At 36.5% G+C, this 21807-nt stretch overlaps 1 protein-coding gene across 15 annotated transcripts in view; it reads right to left on the minus strand.

Moving 5' to 3' along the window:
- Positions 1–4985: 4985 nt before the first annotated feature.
- Positions 4986–21807, minus strand: part of ANKRD28 (ankyrin repeat domain 28) — a 148711-nt gene continuing 131889 nt past the window's right edge. For 12 of the 15 annotated variants that reach the window (XM_036332677.1, XM_036332678.1, XM_036332673.1 and 9 more), the window contains 11 exons: positions 21138–21339; positions 18996–19083; positions 18639–18756; positions 17961–18180; positions 13822–13909; positions 13654–13737; positions 12886–13031; positions 12517–12599; positions 12008–12090; positions 11034–11125; positions 4986–8263 (listed from right to left, as the gene is read on the minus strand). In XM_036332677.1, coding sequence (XP_036188570.1) covers positions 7977–8263; positions 11034–11125; positions 12008–12090; positions 12517–12599; positions 12886–13031; positions 13654–13737; positions 13822–13909; positions 17961–18180; positions 18639–18756; positions 18996–19083; positions 21138–21339 — 1491 coding nt within the window. In that variant the 3' untranslated portion in view covers positions 4986–7976. Of the gene's footprint in view, positions 8264–11033; positions 11126–11153; positions 11792–12007; positions 12091–12516; positions 12600–12885; positions 13081–13653; positions 13738–13821; positions 13910–17960; positions 18181–18638; positions 18757–18995; positions 19084–21137; positions 21340–21807 lie in introns of those variants that run through there. The other 3 variants (XM_036332682.1, XM_036332684.1, XR_004971580.1) reach the window with 3 other exon arrangements.

A 21807-nucleotide genomic window follows, 5' to 3' on the forward strand; every position in this document is an offset into this window, starting at 1 on the left:
AGCATAACCACATTATTATCACACCTAGAAGAAATGGACAATACTTCCTTAGTATGGTCAATTACTCAGTATTCAGGTTTCCAATAGTTTCAAATATCTTGTTTTCCCACATTTTATTGAGCTATAATTTAAATACCATAAAAATCACTGCTTTACAGTGTACAAATAAATGGTTTTTAGTAAATTCACAGTCATGCAACAATCATCACTATTTACTCTTAGAACATTTTATCCCCAAAAGAAACCGCCATGTCCAGTTACTTCCACTCCCCCTTCCGTCATCCTTTGGCAACCACTAATATACTTTTCATCTCTATGGATTTACCTGTTCTGAACATTTTATATAAATGGAATCATGTAAGATGTGGCCTTTTGTTCCCATCTTCTTTCATTCAGCATACTTACATGTGTAACATGTACTTCCTTCCTTTTTTATGGTTGAATAGTTTCATTGTATGGATATACCAAATTTTATTTATTCCTTCATCAGTTGATAAAAGTTGGGTTGTTTCCACATTTTGGCTATTATGGATAATGCTTCTGTGGGCTTTCACACAAAGTTTTTGTGTGAACATGTTTTCAATTCCAGTGTAATTGCTGGGTCATATGGTAAGTCTAGGTTTAATTAGTTAAAGAGCTGTCTACTGTTTTCCTGGGGACGGCATCATTTTATATCCCTATGAGCAATGTATGAGGGTTTAAATTTTTCCACATGCTTGCCAGTGCTTATTGTCTGTTTTTCTGTTATTTTTATAGCCATCCTGGTGGCTGTGGTTTCTCATCATGGTTTTGATTCCCATTCTCCTAATGAAAAATGATGTTGATAATCTTTTCAAGTGCTTATTGGCTATCTGTGTATCTTCTCTAAAGAAATTAAAATCCTGTACTAATTTTAAAAACTGAATTGTCTTTTCATTATTGAGTTGTAGGAATTCTTCATATACTCTGGATATTAGACTCTTATTAGATACTGGAGGCCTGATGCATGAAATTCGTGCAAGAGTAGGCCTTCCTTCCTCTGGCTGCCGGCACTGGCTTCCTTCTGGCACCCAGGACCCAGGCTTCCCTCACAGTCCCAGATTTGCCTAGAACAGCGGTTCTCAACCTGTGGGTCGCGACCCCTTTGGCAGTCGAATGACCCTTTCACAGGGGTCCCCTAAGACCATCCTGCATATCAGATATTTACATTACGATTCATAACAGTAGCAACATTACAGTTATGAAGTAGCAACAAAAATAATTTTATGGTTGGGTCACAACATGAGGAACTGTATTTAAAGGGCCAGAATGTTGAGAGCCACTGGTCTAGAAGGACATCTGGTCTAATTAACATATTACTCTTATTATTATAGATATAACTTGCAAATATTTTCTCCATTCTGTTGTCTTTTCACTTTCTTGATAGTGACTTTTGGTGCACACAAGTTTTTAATTTTGATTAAGTCTAATTTATCTGTTTTTCTTTGGTTGGTTGTTCTGTAGGCACCATGCCTAAGAAACCATACCTAACCCAAGTTCATAGATTTACATTGTTTTCTTCTAACAGTTTTATCTCTTACATTTAGGTGTATGATCCATTTAAAGTTAATTTTTGTATATTTGTAAGATAGGGGTCCAAATTCATTACTTTTGCTTGTGGACATCTAGCTGCCCCAGCATCAATTGTTGAAAGGATATTCTTTCCCCATTGTATTGTCTCAGTACTCTCTTTGAAATCTATTGACCAAAGATGTATGGGTTATTTCTAGACTCTCAATCCCATTGATCTATATGTCTATCTTTAAGAAAGTATCACACTATCCTGATTGCTGTAGCTTTGTAGTAAGTTTTGAAATTGTGAAGCATGAGTCCTCTTTGTTCTGTATTAAAATTGTTCGGGCTATTCTGGGTCCTTTGCAGGTCCACAAGAATTTTTGAGTCAGCTTGTGTCAATTTTGGGAGGTGTCCAACTATTACATTAGCATAAAGAACAAGTTTTAGAGCATAGTGCTAACCTGTCCAACCCCATGCATTGTACCATCTTCAATTTTATCTGAAGGCAAAGCAAGTTACATGCCATGGACTGGGGATGGCTGAGCCAGCAGACGTCTAAGGAACACTTTTCATCAACCCAGATCCCCTCTCTTCAAATGACAAGTGATCCTCAGGTTTACTGATGACATGCTTTTGGCTTAACCTCAGCAGAACCCTCAGATTTGCTTTTGTGGATTAGCTTAACATCTCTATCCTTTCTTGTTTTTCATAGTATGTTACTTTCACATTCTCCCACCTTTTTCAGCAAAATCTTATCGTGTCTCATATCAACAACTTTGTGCAATCCACTAGTGCAGTGGTTCTCAACCTTCCTAATGCCGCGACCCTTTAATACAGTTCCTCATGTTGTGGTGACTCCCAACCATAAAATTATTTTTGTTGCTACTTCATAACTGTAATTTTGCTACTGTTATGAATCGTAATGTAAATATCTGATATGCAGGATGTATTTTCATTGTTACAAATTGAACTAAAGCATAGTGATTAATCACAAAAACAATATGTAATTATATGTGTTTTTCGATGGTCTTAGGTGACCCCTGTGAAAGGGTCATTCGACCCCCAAAGAGGTCTCGACCCACAGGTTGAGAACTGCTGCACTAGCGCATAATGGGCAAGGTATTCTTTTAGTCTCCACACCCCTCTCCCCCACTCCATCCCCTCTATATCAAATTCTCAAGTAGCTCTCCAGCTATTCTCACAAATCTTTTTCTGCAGAGCAGTCATAATATGATCTTTCTTGTCTGTCTCCCTGACTAAAACAAGCTTCCCGAAGACAGGGACTTCTTAAGGTTCATCACTATATCCCAGGTGTAGCTCCAGTATTTAAAAAGTGCTTGCTGCAGAGTTTGTACCCAAGAAATGTTTGCTGAAGGTCTAAACAGGCCTGTATTTCAATTCTAATTAAGAGAGATGACAGATAATCATAAGAAAGGCCAGAAGAGTGAAAAATCCACAAAGAAATGAGAAATAACACAAAAAGAATGAAGTAGGGGAATGGATACTTATATAAGTGCTGGTGAGGGTAAGATGGTAAATAATCTAGATAGTGGAGAACTTTAGACACCAACATTTTTTTTTGTATTAAAAGTAGTCACCAGCCAAGCTTTACTTTCTATCTTGCAGGAGGTTAGGCTGATTTGGAAGGAATGGTCACAGTAAGATGGGAAGGGACGGTGCCATATTCTTGTGGAGTTTCAGGTAGGCAAAAGGTTGGCACTTCCCCTTCAGAAAAGAGCAAATCCAATACCTAACCAATCAGTTCCACACTGCCAAGGAAAATCTTTCCAATTCAAAACACATTTTTTGCTGCCCAGTTTTACCAAATGAACCACTACACCAGAAGGGGTACCACAGGAAGGGAAGGAGCAGGCAGAAAGCAAAGACTACCAACCATGCCCATGGATAAATGGAAACCAATGGCAAGCTAGTTGGCTTATCATTTCAGAGCTAAATGAACTGTGAAAACGGGACTCAAACTATCCTTTCCCAATGGGCAGATCAAGGGTCCCCATCCCTCCCAGGCTGGGCTTGACCACGTGACTTGCTTTGGCCAACAGAGTATTATTAGCACAGGAGATACATGCAGAGGCATAACTGGATGTGCGTGGTCAGCCTTGCCTTCTTGTGCTTGTCGTCACCTCTGAGAACTTCTCGACAACTTTAGTTGTAGAAGACCCAAGCCTACTTCACAGCAAGTAGTCAAACCCAGCCAGAGCTCCAGTTTGAAGCAGTATCACCCCGCCAAGCTTGTCAGCCAACCTCCAAGAGTATCAGGATGACTGTGTTGCTGTCCTCCTCTTAGGCTTCAACACGAGGCAAATTTTGTTACCTCTTCCTTTACCGCTGTCTGCACACAGCCAGCACAGTTCGTTACGTAGCAGGTGTTCAATAGACGTCTGCTGTGGTCACATTTGTGTTTCTTCTAAAATTAGTGACCTAGGAGAAGAAAACTGAAAGGAACTTATATAACTTAGAAGTCATGATGGGGTCCAACTGCAAAATCACCAATTTCACCGGGGACCAGAAAGCGTGTTAGAGGTCAGTAGGTAGTTAAAGCACTGCCTGGGGAAATGACTGCCTGGACTTGAATCTAGGCTTCATGAATTACTTACTGGCCAACAGACCTTGGGTAAAAGTTCCATCACCTCTCTGCCTCATTTCTGCAACTGTTCAATGGTGCTATTAATAGTACCTACCTCACAGGACCATTGTGTGGATTAAGAGATGTATTTCAAGTGCTTACGACCTTGTCTATCTAGTACATGATAAACACTGAATAGGCATTTTGTTATTACCAGCATAATACTGAGCCAGGTTATTAAAGTCCTCTTTGCCTGCTCCTCCGATAGCCTATTTATAGTACTTGTTCTCACTTTTATCTCTGTACATATTTATAATTAGCTCTTTTGTAGGTTTTTATGATCTTTTCATGCTCAGAAGTGCTAAGTGCTGATATCTGCTTCAATCTATCCCCATCTACCAACCATTTTCACCTAGGATTTCATTTGCTCCTTTCCATCTGCTCAAATCGTGTTTGTTCCTAACCATCCAGCCTAAATGCCACCTCTTCCATAAAACCTGTTCTGACCTTCCTTCCCAAAGGCGACTGTTCTCTGTACTGCCTTAGCGATTCCTTTTTACTTCAATTATATTTCTATACTTTCTACTTTCAGGCATATGCCTTCCCATGACGAAATTATAAGCTCCTAGAGGACAAGACCACCATTTCTAGGTCACTTTCTGCCCATTCTCACCCTCAAGTATATGACAAGCAAGCAATCAATAAAATATATGTTGAATGAATATATATGAAAAACCCACTTAAGATAGGTTCATCTAAATTCCAAAAGAGCATTGAAAAATCAAGTTTTCTAAAGATAAAAACTTAGAACACTAATTAGACATTAAAAGATAAAAGAAGTTTGCATGTAAAAAAAAAAGACACTTGATTTATTGCATTAGAAAACTTTATTTCATTTAAAAGGTTCCAATATAAGCCAAATTAAACCCTTAGTTGACAGCTACATGTAGAGATCTCCTGAACTAAATGGCACTGTTTGAGTCGAGTGTCTCGTGAAAGGAGGCCATCTGCTGTTACCACCATTTCCCCCAAAGTAGTTGCAGAGCAGAAGCTGGTATTATGAAAATACACATCAGGTATTTCGGATGTTGTCTTTCATGCAGAAGTTAAAAGCAAACGGGCTTTTCTGCTCTGTGCAAGGATAAACAACTACAGAGCAGGGCCTGAATGCTGTCGACATACAAGGTGTAACTATAAAGGAACTTACTGTGGTGCTGTGTTCATTCATTCAAACTGTCCAAGCACTAACTCCAACATAACTTACGCTGTTTGGATATTACTTGGGACAGAACTTTGGGCTTCCCCTCATCAGGTGCAGACCAAAGGAAGCAGTTGATCAAGCTGGGGTACAGACTATCACAAAATGGGATCACAAAGCAATGAAATAGTTTTCCTAGTGGACAAACAATGCAAAGAACCACCTCACCAATATTTTCAGTAATAGCATCATTTACACAAAGTGAAGCAAGATCTAAGTTCTGATAGGTGTGAGGATAAATTAAAAACAGATTGTTACTTTATAGTTACACCTTGGATTTCACCAGATATGGAAAATCTAACAGCGTGTCTAACGAGTCCTTCTGGAAATCAGCGCAGGTGAGTCAAACAGCCTGAAAGAGAGAAGACATGGCAGAGGGCACGAGGATCAGCATTTCAACGTTCTGTGTTCTCTTGGAGGACAGACCCGGCCCAGGTTACAGAAGTGACTGGGAGGGAGGCTTCAGCTCCATCTAAGGAAGACCTTGCTAACAGTTAGAGCTGCTCAACAACTGAATGGACTGCGAGGTGAGGTAGAGTCACTGGAAGTGTTCAAGGTGGAAAGATCACCCTTGGAGAAGGGACTCCTGCATTTGTTAAGAGGTTAGACTGGATGAACCTCAGGTCTCTTTCAATTCTGAGATTCTAGAAAATTCCCTCAGGGAATTCAGAAGAGAATTCCTAAAAGGAAAGAGAAAGCACACATATGTATACTTTTAGAATCCTCTTGAGTTTTTTTTTCTTTTTTCAAAAGGTACAATAGAAAATGCAGTCTGCTGTCTTTAAAATGCATATTCACCTTCCTACCACTAATAATTAGGAAGGGTCCTTTATGACTTTTTTATATTATAAAGAAAAGATGGAAGATTACATTTATAATTTCTGTAAATATTTTAGAAAAAATGCTTAAAATCTAGTAGTCAATGCCCTAGAAATTTTATAGATTTTTAGGTCATATGCACAGATACAAATACATTATTCATTAAATACAACTCACATCTGTGTTTTATTATACTCTAAAATATACAGGAATCTCGATGTACTGAAAGAGTGCAAGTAAGTACAGTATTCAAGCAGTCACTATTTCTATGTACATGCTCATTAATTCTTCAAAAACCCCACAAAATTATCAAATAGATCAAAATACTGTTCTGTGTTTTCACACTTTATATTCAGAAAAACCAGCTGATAATTTACAGTGTCATAAAGTTTCCAGTTTTACAATACAAAAAAGATAAATGAAATTGGGTATCATCTTGTGAAAATGTATGGAACTTTACCCAGACCTGTAAGACCCCCTACATGTGTGAAATCATTCTCACTGGGAAAGCAACAGTTACAGTAAACGCAGAACCATGTAAATTGTTGTTTAAAAGCCTAAATGTCAGCCCTCTCTTCCTCCCCCCTCTCTCTCTGTTATTTGAAAGGCAGTTTTCCAATTTGGCAGGCAATTGCTTCTTTCCCACAAATCTGAATAGGACCTAAGGATTTTAGTATTTTAAATCTTGCCCAATATGCAAATGACTTCTAAGAGACCTAATGATGTTAATGTATCAATAACAAGTGATTTGATTCTCCACTAAACAATGACAACAAACACTCCCCGAACCACATGGAGGCACAAAAGTAGCAAGTGATGAAGGTGTACCATCCAAAGTAGTGAGATCAAAAACTCCCCCCGGACCACTTAGCTGCAATAGGGTGAAAATAACCTAATTTTGGATTTTCTGAAATTTTCTTCTAGGAAATTCTTTACATTTTCAAACAAAAATAGTTCAATTTAAAACCTAAACCATTCAAAACTGGGCAACAGTAACTTGACCCCAATCTATCTCATGTCTGCATCACAAGTATTTTCACCCTGACTGCACCCAGTCAGCTGGTTTTCAATTCTAATATTATAAAACTTGGAATTTTAAAAATTTTATGTAAAAGAAAAAATGTAAAAATACATCTGCTTTCTCTCATGGTTTATACAGGGTTCAAAGGCTTTCAGATGTTTTCTCTAAAAAAAAAAAAAATAAAATAAAATCAACATTTAAAACCAAATCTCAGCTTCATTTTCAGAATATCAAAGTTTGGTTTAGATAATGTTTCATTTCACCTATTCCAGTTTCCACCAAATGGCATTCTATTAGAAAGCCTTTAAGTTATTTGGTCCTTTGGCAATTGCTGTGCACATAATGCCTACTGTACCAAACTTTTATTGCCCTTAAATTTAATTGTAGTTCTATTGATAACATTTAAATCTAGTGTCCTTATCTCTTCTTTTATTATAGTGTTGCTTGTGTAAGCAGATTAGGGTGCACAGTGTCCCAAATTATTCCTGGCACTGCAAAACCAAATTAAACAATTCCACAAAGCAATCTGACACCAAAGTATTTTCCTCTGGTCAAGTCTATTTCAAGACTCTAGGCTCCTTTTGCAAAACTTGCCTTTAAAAGTCTTCTTCCTAATGTCGTCACATTTCTTATATTCACTCACTCTGCGATCTTTCCTCTTAGGTTGAGTTTGTATGTGAATAAGAAAGTGCCCTTTTCCTGAAAAGCACAGTTTGAAGTGTTAGTGTCAGAACTCTCGCCTTAGACACTGGCTCAGCCTCTCAGTAGGTCTCTGAATCGGAGTCATTGAGCTCGTCCACGTCGGCGTATAAGTACTCCGGCTCCCCACTAATGTTGTTGAAACTGCAATAGGAGCTAGGTTCATTCCTCATGATGGGCAAGGCTTCAAAGCTGACTGCTTTTGAGGTGTTGGTGTAACGATTAATGGCATTGAATGACAGGGATGATAAAGGGCTACTTGATGAGACAGGCATCATGGTGGCCAAAATGAGAGCTAGGCAATCAGCCACATCCTTATTGGGAGCACAGGCCAAAGCTGGGGTATAGCCTAGAATTAAAGATAAGATTTAAAAAAGTTAAACATCCCGAGACTCACTTAGCTAATATAAGGAAATAAGCCTAAAGGCCTTCATCTTTAGATATGTTTTCAATTACTTGCCTTATACTGAATTGGTTTCATTAAAATGATTCAAAAATTACCAATATGTAGAAAAAAGTCATAGAAATCTAGGGCAGAAGACTTTATAGGCTACATTACAGAAGAGGAAACTGAGGCCCAGGGATGGGTGATTTCCCCAAGATATCACAATGTATCCACAGCCATCTGAATTCATAGAAGATATTGGGATAGATACACAATTGATATAAAAAAGTAAACTATCATTTACAAAAGTAAACGATATGTTAGAACAGTGATTTTCAACCTTTTTCATCTCAAGGCACACACAAATGAATTACTAAAATTCTATAGCACACCAAAAATATATATTTTTGCTGATCTGACAAGAAACTATAGTTATAATTTTGATTCATTCACACTGGATGGCTATTGTTGTGTTGGCTGTCGTCATTTTTTTCATTTGACAATCTAAGGGAAAAGAGGTCAGTGCCCCTGACTAAATAGTCAAGTATTGCATGTTTTAAATAGTCAAGTATTGCATGTTTTAAATATTCTTGGGGCACACCAGTTGAAAATCGCTGTTAGAAGCTAAGCTCTGCGGAAATAAGACTGAGGACTGAGAAAGCTGTGGTGGGGTATGCAGCAGGTGTAGCACAAATAGGGTAGTCATGATAGGTTTCATTGAGAAGATGACATTTGAGCTAAGATCTGAAACAGGTGAAGGATTCAGCCAAAGACTGATTAGGGACAGAGTGTTCCAGGCAGAGGAAACAGCCAGAACAAAGATCATGACCCCTATACATCCGTGGGGAGAAGGGGCTGGCATGGCAGAATAGAGAGAAGGAAGAGCTGGAGATAAGATTAGAGAGGAACAGAGTAGCAAACCAATCATGTAAGGCCTTGTAGCTCATTATAAGGAATATAAGGAAACTGAGATTTGGAGGAATATCTTCTAACATTTTTTAAAAGGATCCAGGCCAGGGTGGTAGGCGTAGAGAAGTATAAAGTGAGCATGGACATACTTTGTTGATGGATTGTATACTGGGTGAGAGAGAGAGGAGGTAAGTAATACTCCAGGTTATTGCTCCGAGCAACTATAAGGATGGGAATTGTCATCAACTGAGATCAGGACAGCAGGGGGAGGAGAGAAAGGATCTGCAGTTCAGTTATGGACATGTCATGTTTTAATTGTTTATTAGACCTCCATGTGGTACCGTCAATTAGGCCACTGGATCTGTGAATATGGAGATCATGAGAAGTCTGGGCTGGAGATATAAATTTAGGACTTCTCAGCACAGGTAGTATTTAGGATGAAGGGACTAAATGAGATCACCGAAGGAGTGAATATAGGTAGGGAAAGCAAAAAGAACCAAGCACTGAGTCCTAGAGCCTACCAAAATTAAAGAGTTGTGCAGAGAGGGAGAAAGGTTGCAAAACAAATTAAGAAGAATAATTAGATATGTTATTATCTAATAATACCAAGAAAACCAAGAAAGGAAAACCAAGAAAGTCTGGAGGCCTGAAAGACAAATGAAGGAAGTTTATCAGAGAAAGAATATGCCTGAAATTGATATCATGTTGCATGTCAAGTGTACCTCAATGAAAAAAAAAATAGGATAAAAAACAAACAATTTTCAGTTCCAGTGAATTTGGTTAATTAATTTAACCACCCAAATAGTGAGTTACAAACCCTTAACCTGTTATGAATTCAAGGAAGTAGTATGTGTGAATGGAGTGTTCACCTAAATAAGGGAACTGTAATCAAATCACAGATACTCACTATGACTCTCCCTCTTATCCTGTCCTAAAGTGATCTGCACCAACTTTCCAATTAGCAGTGAGCAGCATAAAAGAAAACATGAAGATTATTTGGGAAAAATATTAGACACTTGCTATGCAAGACTGCAACTTTCACATCCCCAGTTAAAACTTGATACATCAAGTTAAATGAGAACTAACAACTGATTCTCGTGGGGATCATTGGTGATCTTGACTGGAGGAGATTTAAGAAAGAATGAAAGAAGAGGAGCATTGGAAACAGAGGACAGCCAACTTGAGTAATTCTGCTGCAAAGAGGGACAGAGATATATGGCAGTAGCTGGCAGGAGTAGTGGGATTAATGAAAGATCAAGAACCTGGCAATGAAGTAATAGCCTTGATAAATATCTGTTAACAAATTTTTTCAATACTAAGATAAAAAAGATGGTAATACCAAACCAAAGTTAATAAACACTAATTCTGGTTTAATAGATGGATATGTGAAATTCAGCTAATCTGTTAGATGAACTTTTCTTGTTTGTCTTGCCCTTATTTCCTCTGCAACAAAGTAACTACCATTCAATATTAATTTCCGCTCTCCTCTTTGACCAATAAAAAATATCCAAGTTTACTTCAAATATGGATTATCAAAAGATAAGAGCTCCTGCCCTAACCGGTTTGGCTCAGTGGATAGAGCATTGGCCTGCGGACTGAAAGGTCCCAGGTTCGATTCTGGCTAAGGGCATGTACCTTGGTTGCGGGCACATCCCAGTAGGAGGTGGGCAGGAGGCAGCTGATCGATGTTTCTCTCTCATCGATGTTTCTAACTTTCTATCTCTCTCCCATCCTCTCTGTGAAAAATCAATAAATAATAATAAAAAAAAGATAAGAGCTCCTAGTAAGATATAGGTTAAGTAAAGAAAATGCAGAATCTACTTACCATTTTCATCTACTGCAAGCACACTTGCTCCTTTGCCCAAAAGTTCCTGAACCACCATTGTTAGCCCATTTCGGGCAGCAACATGCAGAGGTCTGGGGGTGGAGGTGGGGGCGGGGAGGGGAGAGAAATTGTACATGTATATATGTGCATGCCTACGCACACTTGCACACAAACAACACACACATTATTAACTTGAGGCACCAGTCCCAGCAGCAATGAAGATGGGTGTGAGGGACAGCAGAGCGTAAGTTCAGCACTGGGTCATGTTAGCAAGTATCTTGTCTTCACTAAACCCTTTTGTTAGTTTCCTTCTAAGACTAATGTTTAAAAAGATTTTACTAACTAAATTGCATTTTAAGTTGTTGCTTTAAGAAATGAGGTTGGCAAACAGGTATAATAGACTATACAATAAAAACCATAAATTGCAATAGCACAAATTCCAATACGCCTTGAAAATAGTTTACAGATTCCATGACTAATTTTTGGACCCTTAAAGGATCTAATTGCTATGTGAATGGGAATGAGTATCATAGATTTTTCTCTATACCAAGCCTCAGAGTAGAATAGCCAATGGAAATTGGGAGAGGACAATGGGAGATGTCCAGTTAAGATCTAAGCAGTCACCTAGAGGCTGACTGCTCACATTAAGAACTTGATTCTTTCTGAAATCTCTTTAGCTTATACACACATATAAAACTTTTTACCTCATTTAGTGCTGGTGTTGAATAACGTATTATTCTAGGGGGGGTTTCCATTTCCTCCATAAAATTGAATTAAGAAAAAACATTACTTTCAATAATAAAGTTTCAAGTTCAAAAGCTTTCTCAGTAATATACCTTTTAATTGTTATGATTATAGAAATGAGTTTTGTCAATTATAAGCTGATTGTGACTGATTCCAATGGCCCCATGTTAGAAAAATACCCCATTTACAATGATAGGTAATAAGGTTTATACGAGACGCAAAATACTTACGTTTGCAAGGCTGCATTGGTTGCATTGATGAGGTTTCTATCTGTTATCTTTTCCAGTATTAACAAGGCACTAGTTTCATGACCCTAAAATTATGGAAAATAACTCTTAAAAATTTGGGTACCATTAAATATAAATTAATTCACTCAATACACCCAACCCTGGTCCATATAATACATATGCCATGAGTTTTCTTGGTTAACACCTTAAATATTTGTCCAAAAGTGTTGATGGAATGAGGTTGGGGGAGAGGACAAGAATATTTAAGATTAGAAAGGTTAAAGAAAGACAATAATTATGTTTAGGCTTGTGCTCTAAAACTTGTTTGGCTTACTGGAGACTTTCATACACCATGGTGCCTAACATGTCAGTACTTTTTTTCAAGAAATCTGTTGCAAATGATCATTTGAGAGCTTTGGTCCCTGACTCTGTTAATTTTGGTGAAATGGAAAAATTTTAAATGCTACTGTTGATATTAACAATGAAAACATACCCTTAAAATTTGTACATACCTTGCTGCAAGCCAAATGGAGGGCGGTGTTTTTACTGTTGTCTTGTAAAGTCAGATCTGCACTAGCACTGCTAACCAGCATCTCTAGGAGGAAAAACTGCATCAATTCTTATGTTTATGAACATATACCTTAGATCACTACTAACTCACTGTAGAGAAATGAAGATACAAAGCAAAAACATACCGCTAGCAAAAACGTAAGTACAAGAAAAATATTGTAATATAAAACATACATACTATATTGTCTTGCTGTTGTGTAAGTCAAAGACCCTAACAACAGCAACTAACATTTATTTCAAATAATGTTAAATTTAACAATATAAACAATATAAATATTTAGAATAATAAAAGCCTTAACCAGTTTCTTTACCAACTGTGTTTGTTTGTCCGTTTTCTGCAGCCATCATGAGAGGTGTTTTCCCAGAAGAGTCCACAGAATTGACTTGAGCATTATGGCTGAGCAACAGCTGTAAACATTCCACATGGTCTGTAAAGGCGGCTGCATGGAGAGGAGTTCTGCAATGCAGAGAAGTGGAGAGACTTGACTAAATCTACATGCCATATACTAAAAAAAAACAAAAAACAATTCCTTAATTTATGACAAGTAATTTTCAAGGGTTTACAGATTATGCTGTAAAAGCATTGCCTAGATACTAATAGGACTAACTTCTGCCACAAAAATTTATATTTCTGATAACATAAAATACCCTTAATCAAACTAATATAAATAAGAATACATTATAAAATTGCTACAATAATGTTATTATCATTAAAAGATATATTGAAATAAATCAACCCTGACTCAAATACTGCCATCTATTACAACTGTTGGACTCTCTTCCAGCCTTTATTTCTATATAGAAAGATGTCAACTTTATTAACAATATTCGTTGGGTAACAAACATACCTCTTTAAAAAAAGGGGGAAATCTTTACATATTACAAGTTTTACAAAAAGAAGAAGACTGGCTAAAAATCATAATAAAAATGTCTTTTACAATGAGAACATAATTAAGATTTTTATAGCACTTCATAGTTGCAAATATAAAAATCAACTTAATAATTTAGCTAATGTTGTAACTAAATTTTTTTTTCTCCTATGGCAAGTAAAACAATTTCCTACACAGCTGAATCCCTACCTTCCTTTTGAATCTGTGGCATTCACAATGCTGGCACCCAATGTATCAATGAGCATTTCAGCAGCACCTTCGTTGTCATTTATCCTGTGTAAGGTAAGGAGGTGATCACTCTCACAGCTACGGTGTATTTCTTAGCCAAACCACGTTTGATTCATTGTTTTTACTTACACAGCACAATGCAATGGACTGAAAGCATTTCCTTCTATCTTCTGGAAAACGTCCTGTTCTAAAAGAAGTTCTACACATGTCTCGTGACCTAAATAAATAAGCGAGAATCAGATATTAAAATCTCCCTAAAATACTAATGTGCTCACATACACCCACACATCCTCACACAAATAAGAAAAAAATTTACATGGATTAAAAATAAACAGTCCACTGAATCTGTTAAACATCACATTTTTAGGAGCTTTGGAATTCAAAGTACAACCTCAAGACCTAAGTACAGTAGCTTTTTGTAATAATTTTATTGGACTTTATTACTGACACAGCAAGTATTTATTTTGTCTGTGGGGGGAGATTTCTTCCAGTTCAGTCTCTAGACCAGTGATGGCGAACCTTTTTAGCTCGGCGTGCCAGCATTTTGAAAAACCCTAACTTAACTCTGGTGCCGTGTCACATATAGAAATTTTTTGATATTTGCAGCCATAGTAAAACAAAGACTTATATTTTTGATATTTATTTTATATATCTCAATTCCATTTAACAAAGAAAATCAACCAAAAAAATTAGTTCGCGTGTCACCTCTGACACGCGTGTCATAGGTTCGCCATCACTGGGATAGACTGTAGCCACTGTTACCTTAACAGTTCCAGAAACTCTCTAGGCATATACAACTGCATGCACACTAACACATACTTCCTTTTTAATTTTTACATAAATGGGATGTTTAGTTCTGCAACTTGTTTCTTACTTAATAGCAACTTTGGAAACAAGGAAAAACCCAAACCTTAACCTAATTTTCAAAGCCAGGGTTTTAGTAAAATTACCATAATTGCTGCAAATGAAATGTTGCTTCTTTTATTTTATTAGTCATCTGGTATCTGATTTAGGACTAAATTATATTCTTCCATCGCCTTTTTATTTCCTTGGTTAATATCTGGCTAACATAGTAATACTAAATTTTTCTTTTTAAATTACTCTAACATTCTCAAACAGCTCAACTTTCTTTATCCTATAATCATTTTTACCATGAAAAGATCTTGAAAACTTTTAACTGTGTTGGTTCTTTTCTCTAATCCAATGGTCCTCACCTGGAGCCATTTGCCCCTCCATGTCTGGAGATCTATTTGGCTATCACACCTGGAGATGGGGTAAGGGATGCTACTGGCATTTAGGGTGGTAGAAGCCAGGGAGGCTGAATATCTTACACTGCATGTGACAGTCTCTCACAACAAAGAATTACTTGGCCCAAAATGTGAACAATGCTGAGATTGAGAAACTCTACTTTAATTCTCTCTCTCCAAATGTTAACTCATTACAAAACATTAACCATGGAAAGTTGTCCAGTATTGATTTAAGAGTCTTATTTTCCTCGTATACCAGTTCTCAAGGTTGGTCTGGGGAAGTCTGGGTTGATTCCAAATTAGTTTTTTCTTAAACTAGCCACTAAAAAAGCTTTCCACTCTTCTCACTAAATTTTTGTTGTTTGTTTTGGTAAATAGTTATTTTTTCATAAAAATGTTATTAATATGCAATATATTTATTATTTTAAAATACATTAGTACTGGGTCATATCAAGTTGAAAAACTCATCACTTTTGCCTTAGTTTACGAAGGAATGATAAAATTGATCTCTTCATATTTCTGAGGGATATTCTGAGGATGTTCAGTTTCATAAAAATTGATACATTTTTAAGAGAAAATGAGATAATGTAAATTCTCTTAAGTTCTGTGATTAAAATGACTACATAAATTGAAAATCTGAACTTTAAAGTGTAGTATGTATAACCAGTTCTTTTATAAAACTTTGCTGCCATTCCATTTCAATTTTGAAGGAAAAAATGTTTTCTGTTCTGTTGGAGTGGGGAGTGCTTCCAATTTTCTTTCAGCTGTACAATAATTACCAGTCAAAGTAAAACCATTTCATACACTCTATTCTCAGAATGCCAAATTACAAAACAGGCATTTGGCTATAAATATGGTATTAATTTTAGGCTGTCTTATAGTCCCGTATTGCATATAGCTAACACTAATGTCTTCCAGCTCGATTCAGAATTATCACAATCTTGCTACAGTCTGGAAATTAGACACATCTGTTACGATCTTTAAATGGCAACCAGGCAAGTGGTTCATGCAAAATTTTCTCTTATACTGGTACACAAGTGCTTGCAGTGGTTCTCAACCTTCCTAATGCCGTGACCCTTTAATACAATTTCTCATGTTGTGGTGACCCCCAACCATCAAATTATTTTCGTTGCTACTTCATAACTGTAATTTTGCCACTGTTATGAACTTTAATGTAAATATCTAATATGCAGGATGTATTTTCAGGGGTCACAACCCACAGGTTGAGAACCGATGGCTCAGAGAGTCTAAATTCAGTAGTGATAGAGTAGAAACTCACTTTAAGGAAACAGTGTTTTGCATAAAGACCTGCATATTATAATGGATAGCAACTCCCCAAAAAACAGTTACAGCAATTTATTTATAACTAAATGTTCTTTATCTGAGGAAAAATACCTTATTTTGTGGTTCTTCCAATGTTAATTCTCACTGATACATAAAAAAAAGCAATAAACGTCTGCTTCAGACTAGTTTTATCTCAGACTTCTTAAATAAATAAATTTCACATCTGCGGATGTTTTACTACCGTATTATGGTTTTGGTTTTCCTTATACTTGTAAAATATCTTCAAGATACATTATAAAAACAAATCAAATTTCAATGGCAAAATATAGTAACTTCTTTGACTTAAGACTAATCTTTGGTTACTACACTATACTCATGAAATACCAACTTTAGTAGGTTGAAAAGGGAAAAAGAGAGGTTGAAACCCAAAGGCTTTATGGGATTCCAGGCTGTGCTGGCTAAGGATCGGAGGTAGTAGAAAATGAAACTGACAAAACTTTTCAACTAGCAATACATTTAATTATTTAAGTTTTTTTATGGTGCCATCAGTACTCAGAATTGAAGGATGATCAATGGTCATCACAGAACAATCCTCAGGAAGAGACCAAAACCTTCTCATAGCAAAAGAATAGAATTCTCACACAAGAATTGTTAATATGAAAACCAAAATATTGTATCTAGAAGATGCTTATGAAAACAAACTAGAATTTTGCAAAATTCAGATTTCTCTTCTTTCATCATATTAACATTACATAAAGAGGAAATTTATATTTTCTCTACCTTTTGAGAAAAAGTTGTTAGAACTGTGAAATAGTTTTGTAGATACACTCTCACAGCTAACTTTAATCTGAATGCTACTGGTACACTGAAATTCACCCCCCAGTCTGCCTAAGCCCAAACTCTGACACAATTTATGTTCCTACTGCACACAATGTACCTGAGTGTTTTCTAAGATGGTCAAATATATGCCCCTACACAAGGAAAAGATTAACACGTCTCAATATGCTTCATTACTTACATTATTTTAATTAGTGAAAACTCACAAGCTAAACTCCATTTTAAACATCTATAACTTAAAAAACTGCTTTATCCTTCTCTGAGAACCTTTAATTAGCCTGCCTGTAAAAGGACTGAGACTGTTAGCCCCTTGAAAGTTAAAGGTAAGTCTGTTCTAACCATGCATCAAAGTTAAGTTAACCATGAAAGGTTCTACTTCTATGATCTGCAAGAATTTTATTCCCTTAAAATTTTGAGCATACATGTATTGTTGATGTAAGGATGTTAAGAATATGCTCACAAAAATACACAATTTCAGTTTAGAATGTGATGCATTTTCATTTTTCTCCTACCTTAGTCAGTTTTTCCCTAAAATAAGTACATTTACAAAGTAAAAGAACATAATTAAAATACAAGCATACCACATAAAAGACATTGGAAATAATATTATAAAAGTATCTTAAAATGCAAATACCTGAAGCAAAGGTCTCAGAAAAATTTCAAACTTGGCGATAGCTTATGTCAAAACATCTTTGACCATTACTGCCTTGGCTTTAACACAATGAGGAGCTGGAGTACATTATGACTACATAGTAGATTGTTCCTAGGCTTCCTACTTATCTTAAACTTTAAATCTTCCTTATAAATATGTCATTTTCAGGAATCTCAAATGCTACAGTTAGCTGTCCCTGTTTGGCACATAACAGGCATTTAATGTAAGTTTGTATCTGTATACTTAACCGTTATAGCAAGCCCAGTGAAGTGCTGTATATCCATGATTGTCGGCTATGGCTGGATTTGCATCCACAGATGCTGCTGAGTGCAAAAGGGCTCCCAGAACACCAATGTGTCCACAGGCAGCTGACAAGTGGATAGGTGTCCGCCCTCTACTATCCCGAAATAAGCACTTAGCACCATGTTGAAGCAATGCATCTACACATTCTTCATGGCCTGTAACTGCCTGAAAGAAAGATTGTTTGCATATAGTTGAATATATTATGTTGGGTATTACATGCCAATTATAGCTAATTAAAATTTTTACATTTCATATTTTTAAAGTCCATATTCCTCATATCCTTTCACAATGCATTTATCATTTTTGAATAACTCAGTATTTTTACTGGAAGTGACTTAAAGAGTCAGTTAAAGCAGTAACTTTATCATGATTTAAACAGTATGAAAAACAGGAAGAGGAACTTATAATTCAATAAAAATAATGACGTTTCAAGGTGAAAAAGTTAAGATAGAAATGTTTAAGAAAATAGTTGTGATAAATTAGCATTCAAAAACAATACTGAAGGAAAAGAGTAAAGATTATTTGGTAAAAATTTAATGACGAAAAATAAACAGCCTAGTTCAGTTTAGGCAAAATGAGATTATAAAAACAATTCGAAATGAAATGGGATTATTTTTGCTTACCCCTCTATGCAATGCTGTCCTTCCCCACTTATCTTTGGCATCTACGTTTGCTCCTTTGTTTAGCAGTGAGTAAACACAGTCTGTGTGCCCATTGAGGACAGACAGCATCAGAGGAGTCCTGAGCAATAATAGGAACAGGTTCAGTGTTACCAGTTAGGACTCCACTCCATGAAAAACAGCACACACGCCTGTTTTCTAAACGCGCCTTTTCGTGATGCAACTTTAAAGCATGGTTAATTTAAAAAACTATATTTGATGTGACTCAGTTACATATTATGACAGGCTTACTAAAATAGGGACAAAAGCATAAAGATTAACAAACATCCTAAAAATAATTTGAACATTATTAAAACTTACTGTCCATTTCCATCTTGAATGTCTACAGCATTCTGTGGTTCTGCATTTCCTATTAGTAGTCGTAAGCATTCTGAATGACCATTTGTTGCTGTAAAGTGATAATTAAACATTTCAGTAATTATATGTAATAATAAAATAGAAAATGTCCATCTTAGAGCACACTTCCTAGATATAATTTTGGGATAGTTTACTGAATGTAATAGGCAAGAAAGAAAAATATCTGTAGATACAAAGAAGGTCTCTATTGCTTTTGTTGATTAAACAGGATATAAATTCTTCATATAAAAATCACAGCCTTAACCATACCTCATTATCTGCCCTAATAGAATGATCAATTTATTTAGCGCTTTTATGGTGGCAATGTGGTCAGGGAGGGTGGACTGCCTCCAGCCAAGGGGTGAAATCATTAGACCAAGTCAATCACAATAACTTCTTTTCCTTTGCCAGTGATTGGTTTCAAGGTGAGTACCGGTCCAGCTCTAACCAATGAGATGCTAAGAAATCTAGAGGGCTTCTGGGAAACATTTTTATTCTGGATAATGAAAAGCCCTCCTTCCTTCCTGATTTTAGATGTTATCTTGTAAAGCAGCAGCTGCCATTCTCCGACATGAGAGCAAAGGCAAGAGGGTAAGAGAGAATCTTTCAGAGTTCTGACACCACTGCTGACACCAGCCCTGACATTTTATGAGACAAAACACTGTCACTTGAGCTACCTTTTAGTTTGGCACTAAAAAGAATTACAATTCACCTCCAGGAAAAAAACAAAAAACACTCAATGTCCTTTCACGACTCATGAGTAAGGTGCTCCCTTACAAGCAGATCTCCAAATGTGAAAGGCATCTACAGAGCAAAGGCTTCCATTTACTGAAAAAAGGCATTAACAGTAACCTATAGCTGTAGCTCTTTCAGTGGCTGGGACTCAGAGTACAGGACACTGTGAGGGACAGGCTAATGTCTTGGTTCAATCTTTACCTATTAAGAGTGCAAACACTCCATGAAAGATTTAAATTAACTGCAAAAGAGATGTACTGATAATTTTTCAAGTTGCAGAATGATATAAATATATAGTCTCCCTCTTTTTCGGAATAATAGAAAATGATAGCATTTTGACCTCTTAGCTGTTTATATTCATACATTTATTGAGTTTTAATCCATTATTAAAACTTCTGCCTTTGAGCCCTGCTTGAATATCTGATAGCTTCTGAAAGGCTGCTCTGGAGCAACAGGTAGTTTTATCTATGGTCTTCTAAAATGCAAGTTTCTCAAAAGACCAGAAGCAAAATTTCAATATTCAAATACGTCCTTAAGGATCACTCTATAAAAACTAAGTGAAATGACTTTAATCATATGGAGATGGCCTATCGGGGATGAGAAAAATACTTGGCTAGGATTTCTTTAAGTGTACCAGTCTTGGTTATTTAAAATGCCTTGCTCTGGCTGGTGTGGCTCATTTGGTTGGGCATCGTGCCATGCACCAAAATGTTGCTGGTTCGATTCCCAGTTAGGGCACATGCCCAGGTTGTAGGCTTTATCCCCAGTAGAAAGTGTGAAGGAGGCAACGAATCGATGTTCTGCTCTCACATCAATGTTTCTTCCCCCTGCCTCTAAAAATTAATGAAGAATTTAAAAAATAAAATAAAATGAATACTGCCTTGTAGTAATCCCTGTAGAGTTGTGAATCTGCATGTGCTAGTGATACACAGACATAACAAGTCATCACAATGACACGGTTACATGCTTTTGCACTTCCACACAACCACATTACAAAATCGCATCACGGAGTAGTTTTGCATAAAGTAAGTGCTTAACAACTGTCTACATAGATATTTAATGCAGTGCCCTGGTAGACTAAGTCAAAATGTTTATCAATTGTTAAACAAAAGCACATATCAATCTAAAATAACTTCCATTAAAAAGTAAAAACTGTATTGCATTGTTTTGCTGATAAAGTACTTCAGAGGTTAGGCTCACATAAATCCAATTGCTAAGGTAGACAATGATTTTACCATTTAGAATATGGTAAAAATAGGCAGTACTAGCGGGAGAAAGGGACAGAAAGACAAAGCAGAAAAGTCAAATTGAAAAAGAAAAGAATATTAGGTGCAAAGTGGTAAGTAAAACCATGCATAATATTTGACATACCTGCTGCATGTATAGGTGTCCTCTTCAAAATGTAATCTTTTACTAGGATTGAGGCTCCCTGATTAATGAGTACATCCACACATTCAACATGGCCCTTAAATGCTGCAAGATCTAAGGGTGTTCTTCCACTACTATTCCGCACATCAAGATCTAACAAAGACTGTACCAACACTTCCAGTGCTTGATGGTGACCATGATAGGCCTAGGAATAAAAATACATACATACATACATATATACATACATATTTAGACCGACTTTCCAGAAACTTTAGAAAACAAAGAAGCAAGCAAACTTGTCTTCATATTATTACTATATTTGAGCTAATCCAAAGTTTCAGTATTTAGAATTCAGAAAGTTAACTATAACTTTTTAAACAACCAAATAGGCTATAGTGTTAAGAAATGAGTATTCTGCAAATAATAAAAATTCAGCCGAAACCGGTTTGGCTCAGTGGATAGAGCGTCGGCCTGCGGACTGAAAGGTCCCAGGTTCGATTCAGGTCAAGGGGCATGTACCTTGGTTGTGGGCATATCCCCAACAGGAGATGTGCAGGAGGCAGCTGATCGGTGTTTCTCTCTCATCGATGTTTCTAACTCTCTATCTCTCTCCCTTCTTCTCTGTAAAAAATCAATAAAATATATTAAAAAAAAATCAAATGACATGTGATGT

Source organism: Myotis myotis, unplaced genomic scaffold (assembly GCF_014108235.1).
Source record: "Myotis myotis isolate mMyoMyo1 unplaced genomic scaffold, mMyoMyo1.p scaffold_m19_p_13, whole genome shotgun sequence".
Taxonomy (NCBI): Eukaryota; Metazoa; Chordata; class Mammalia; order Chiroptera; family Vespertilionidae; genus Myotis; species Myotis myotis.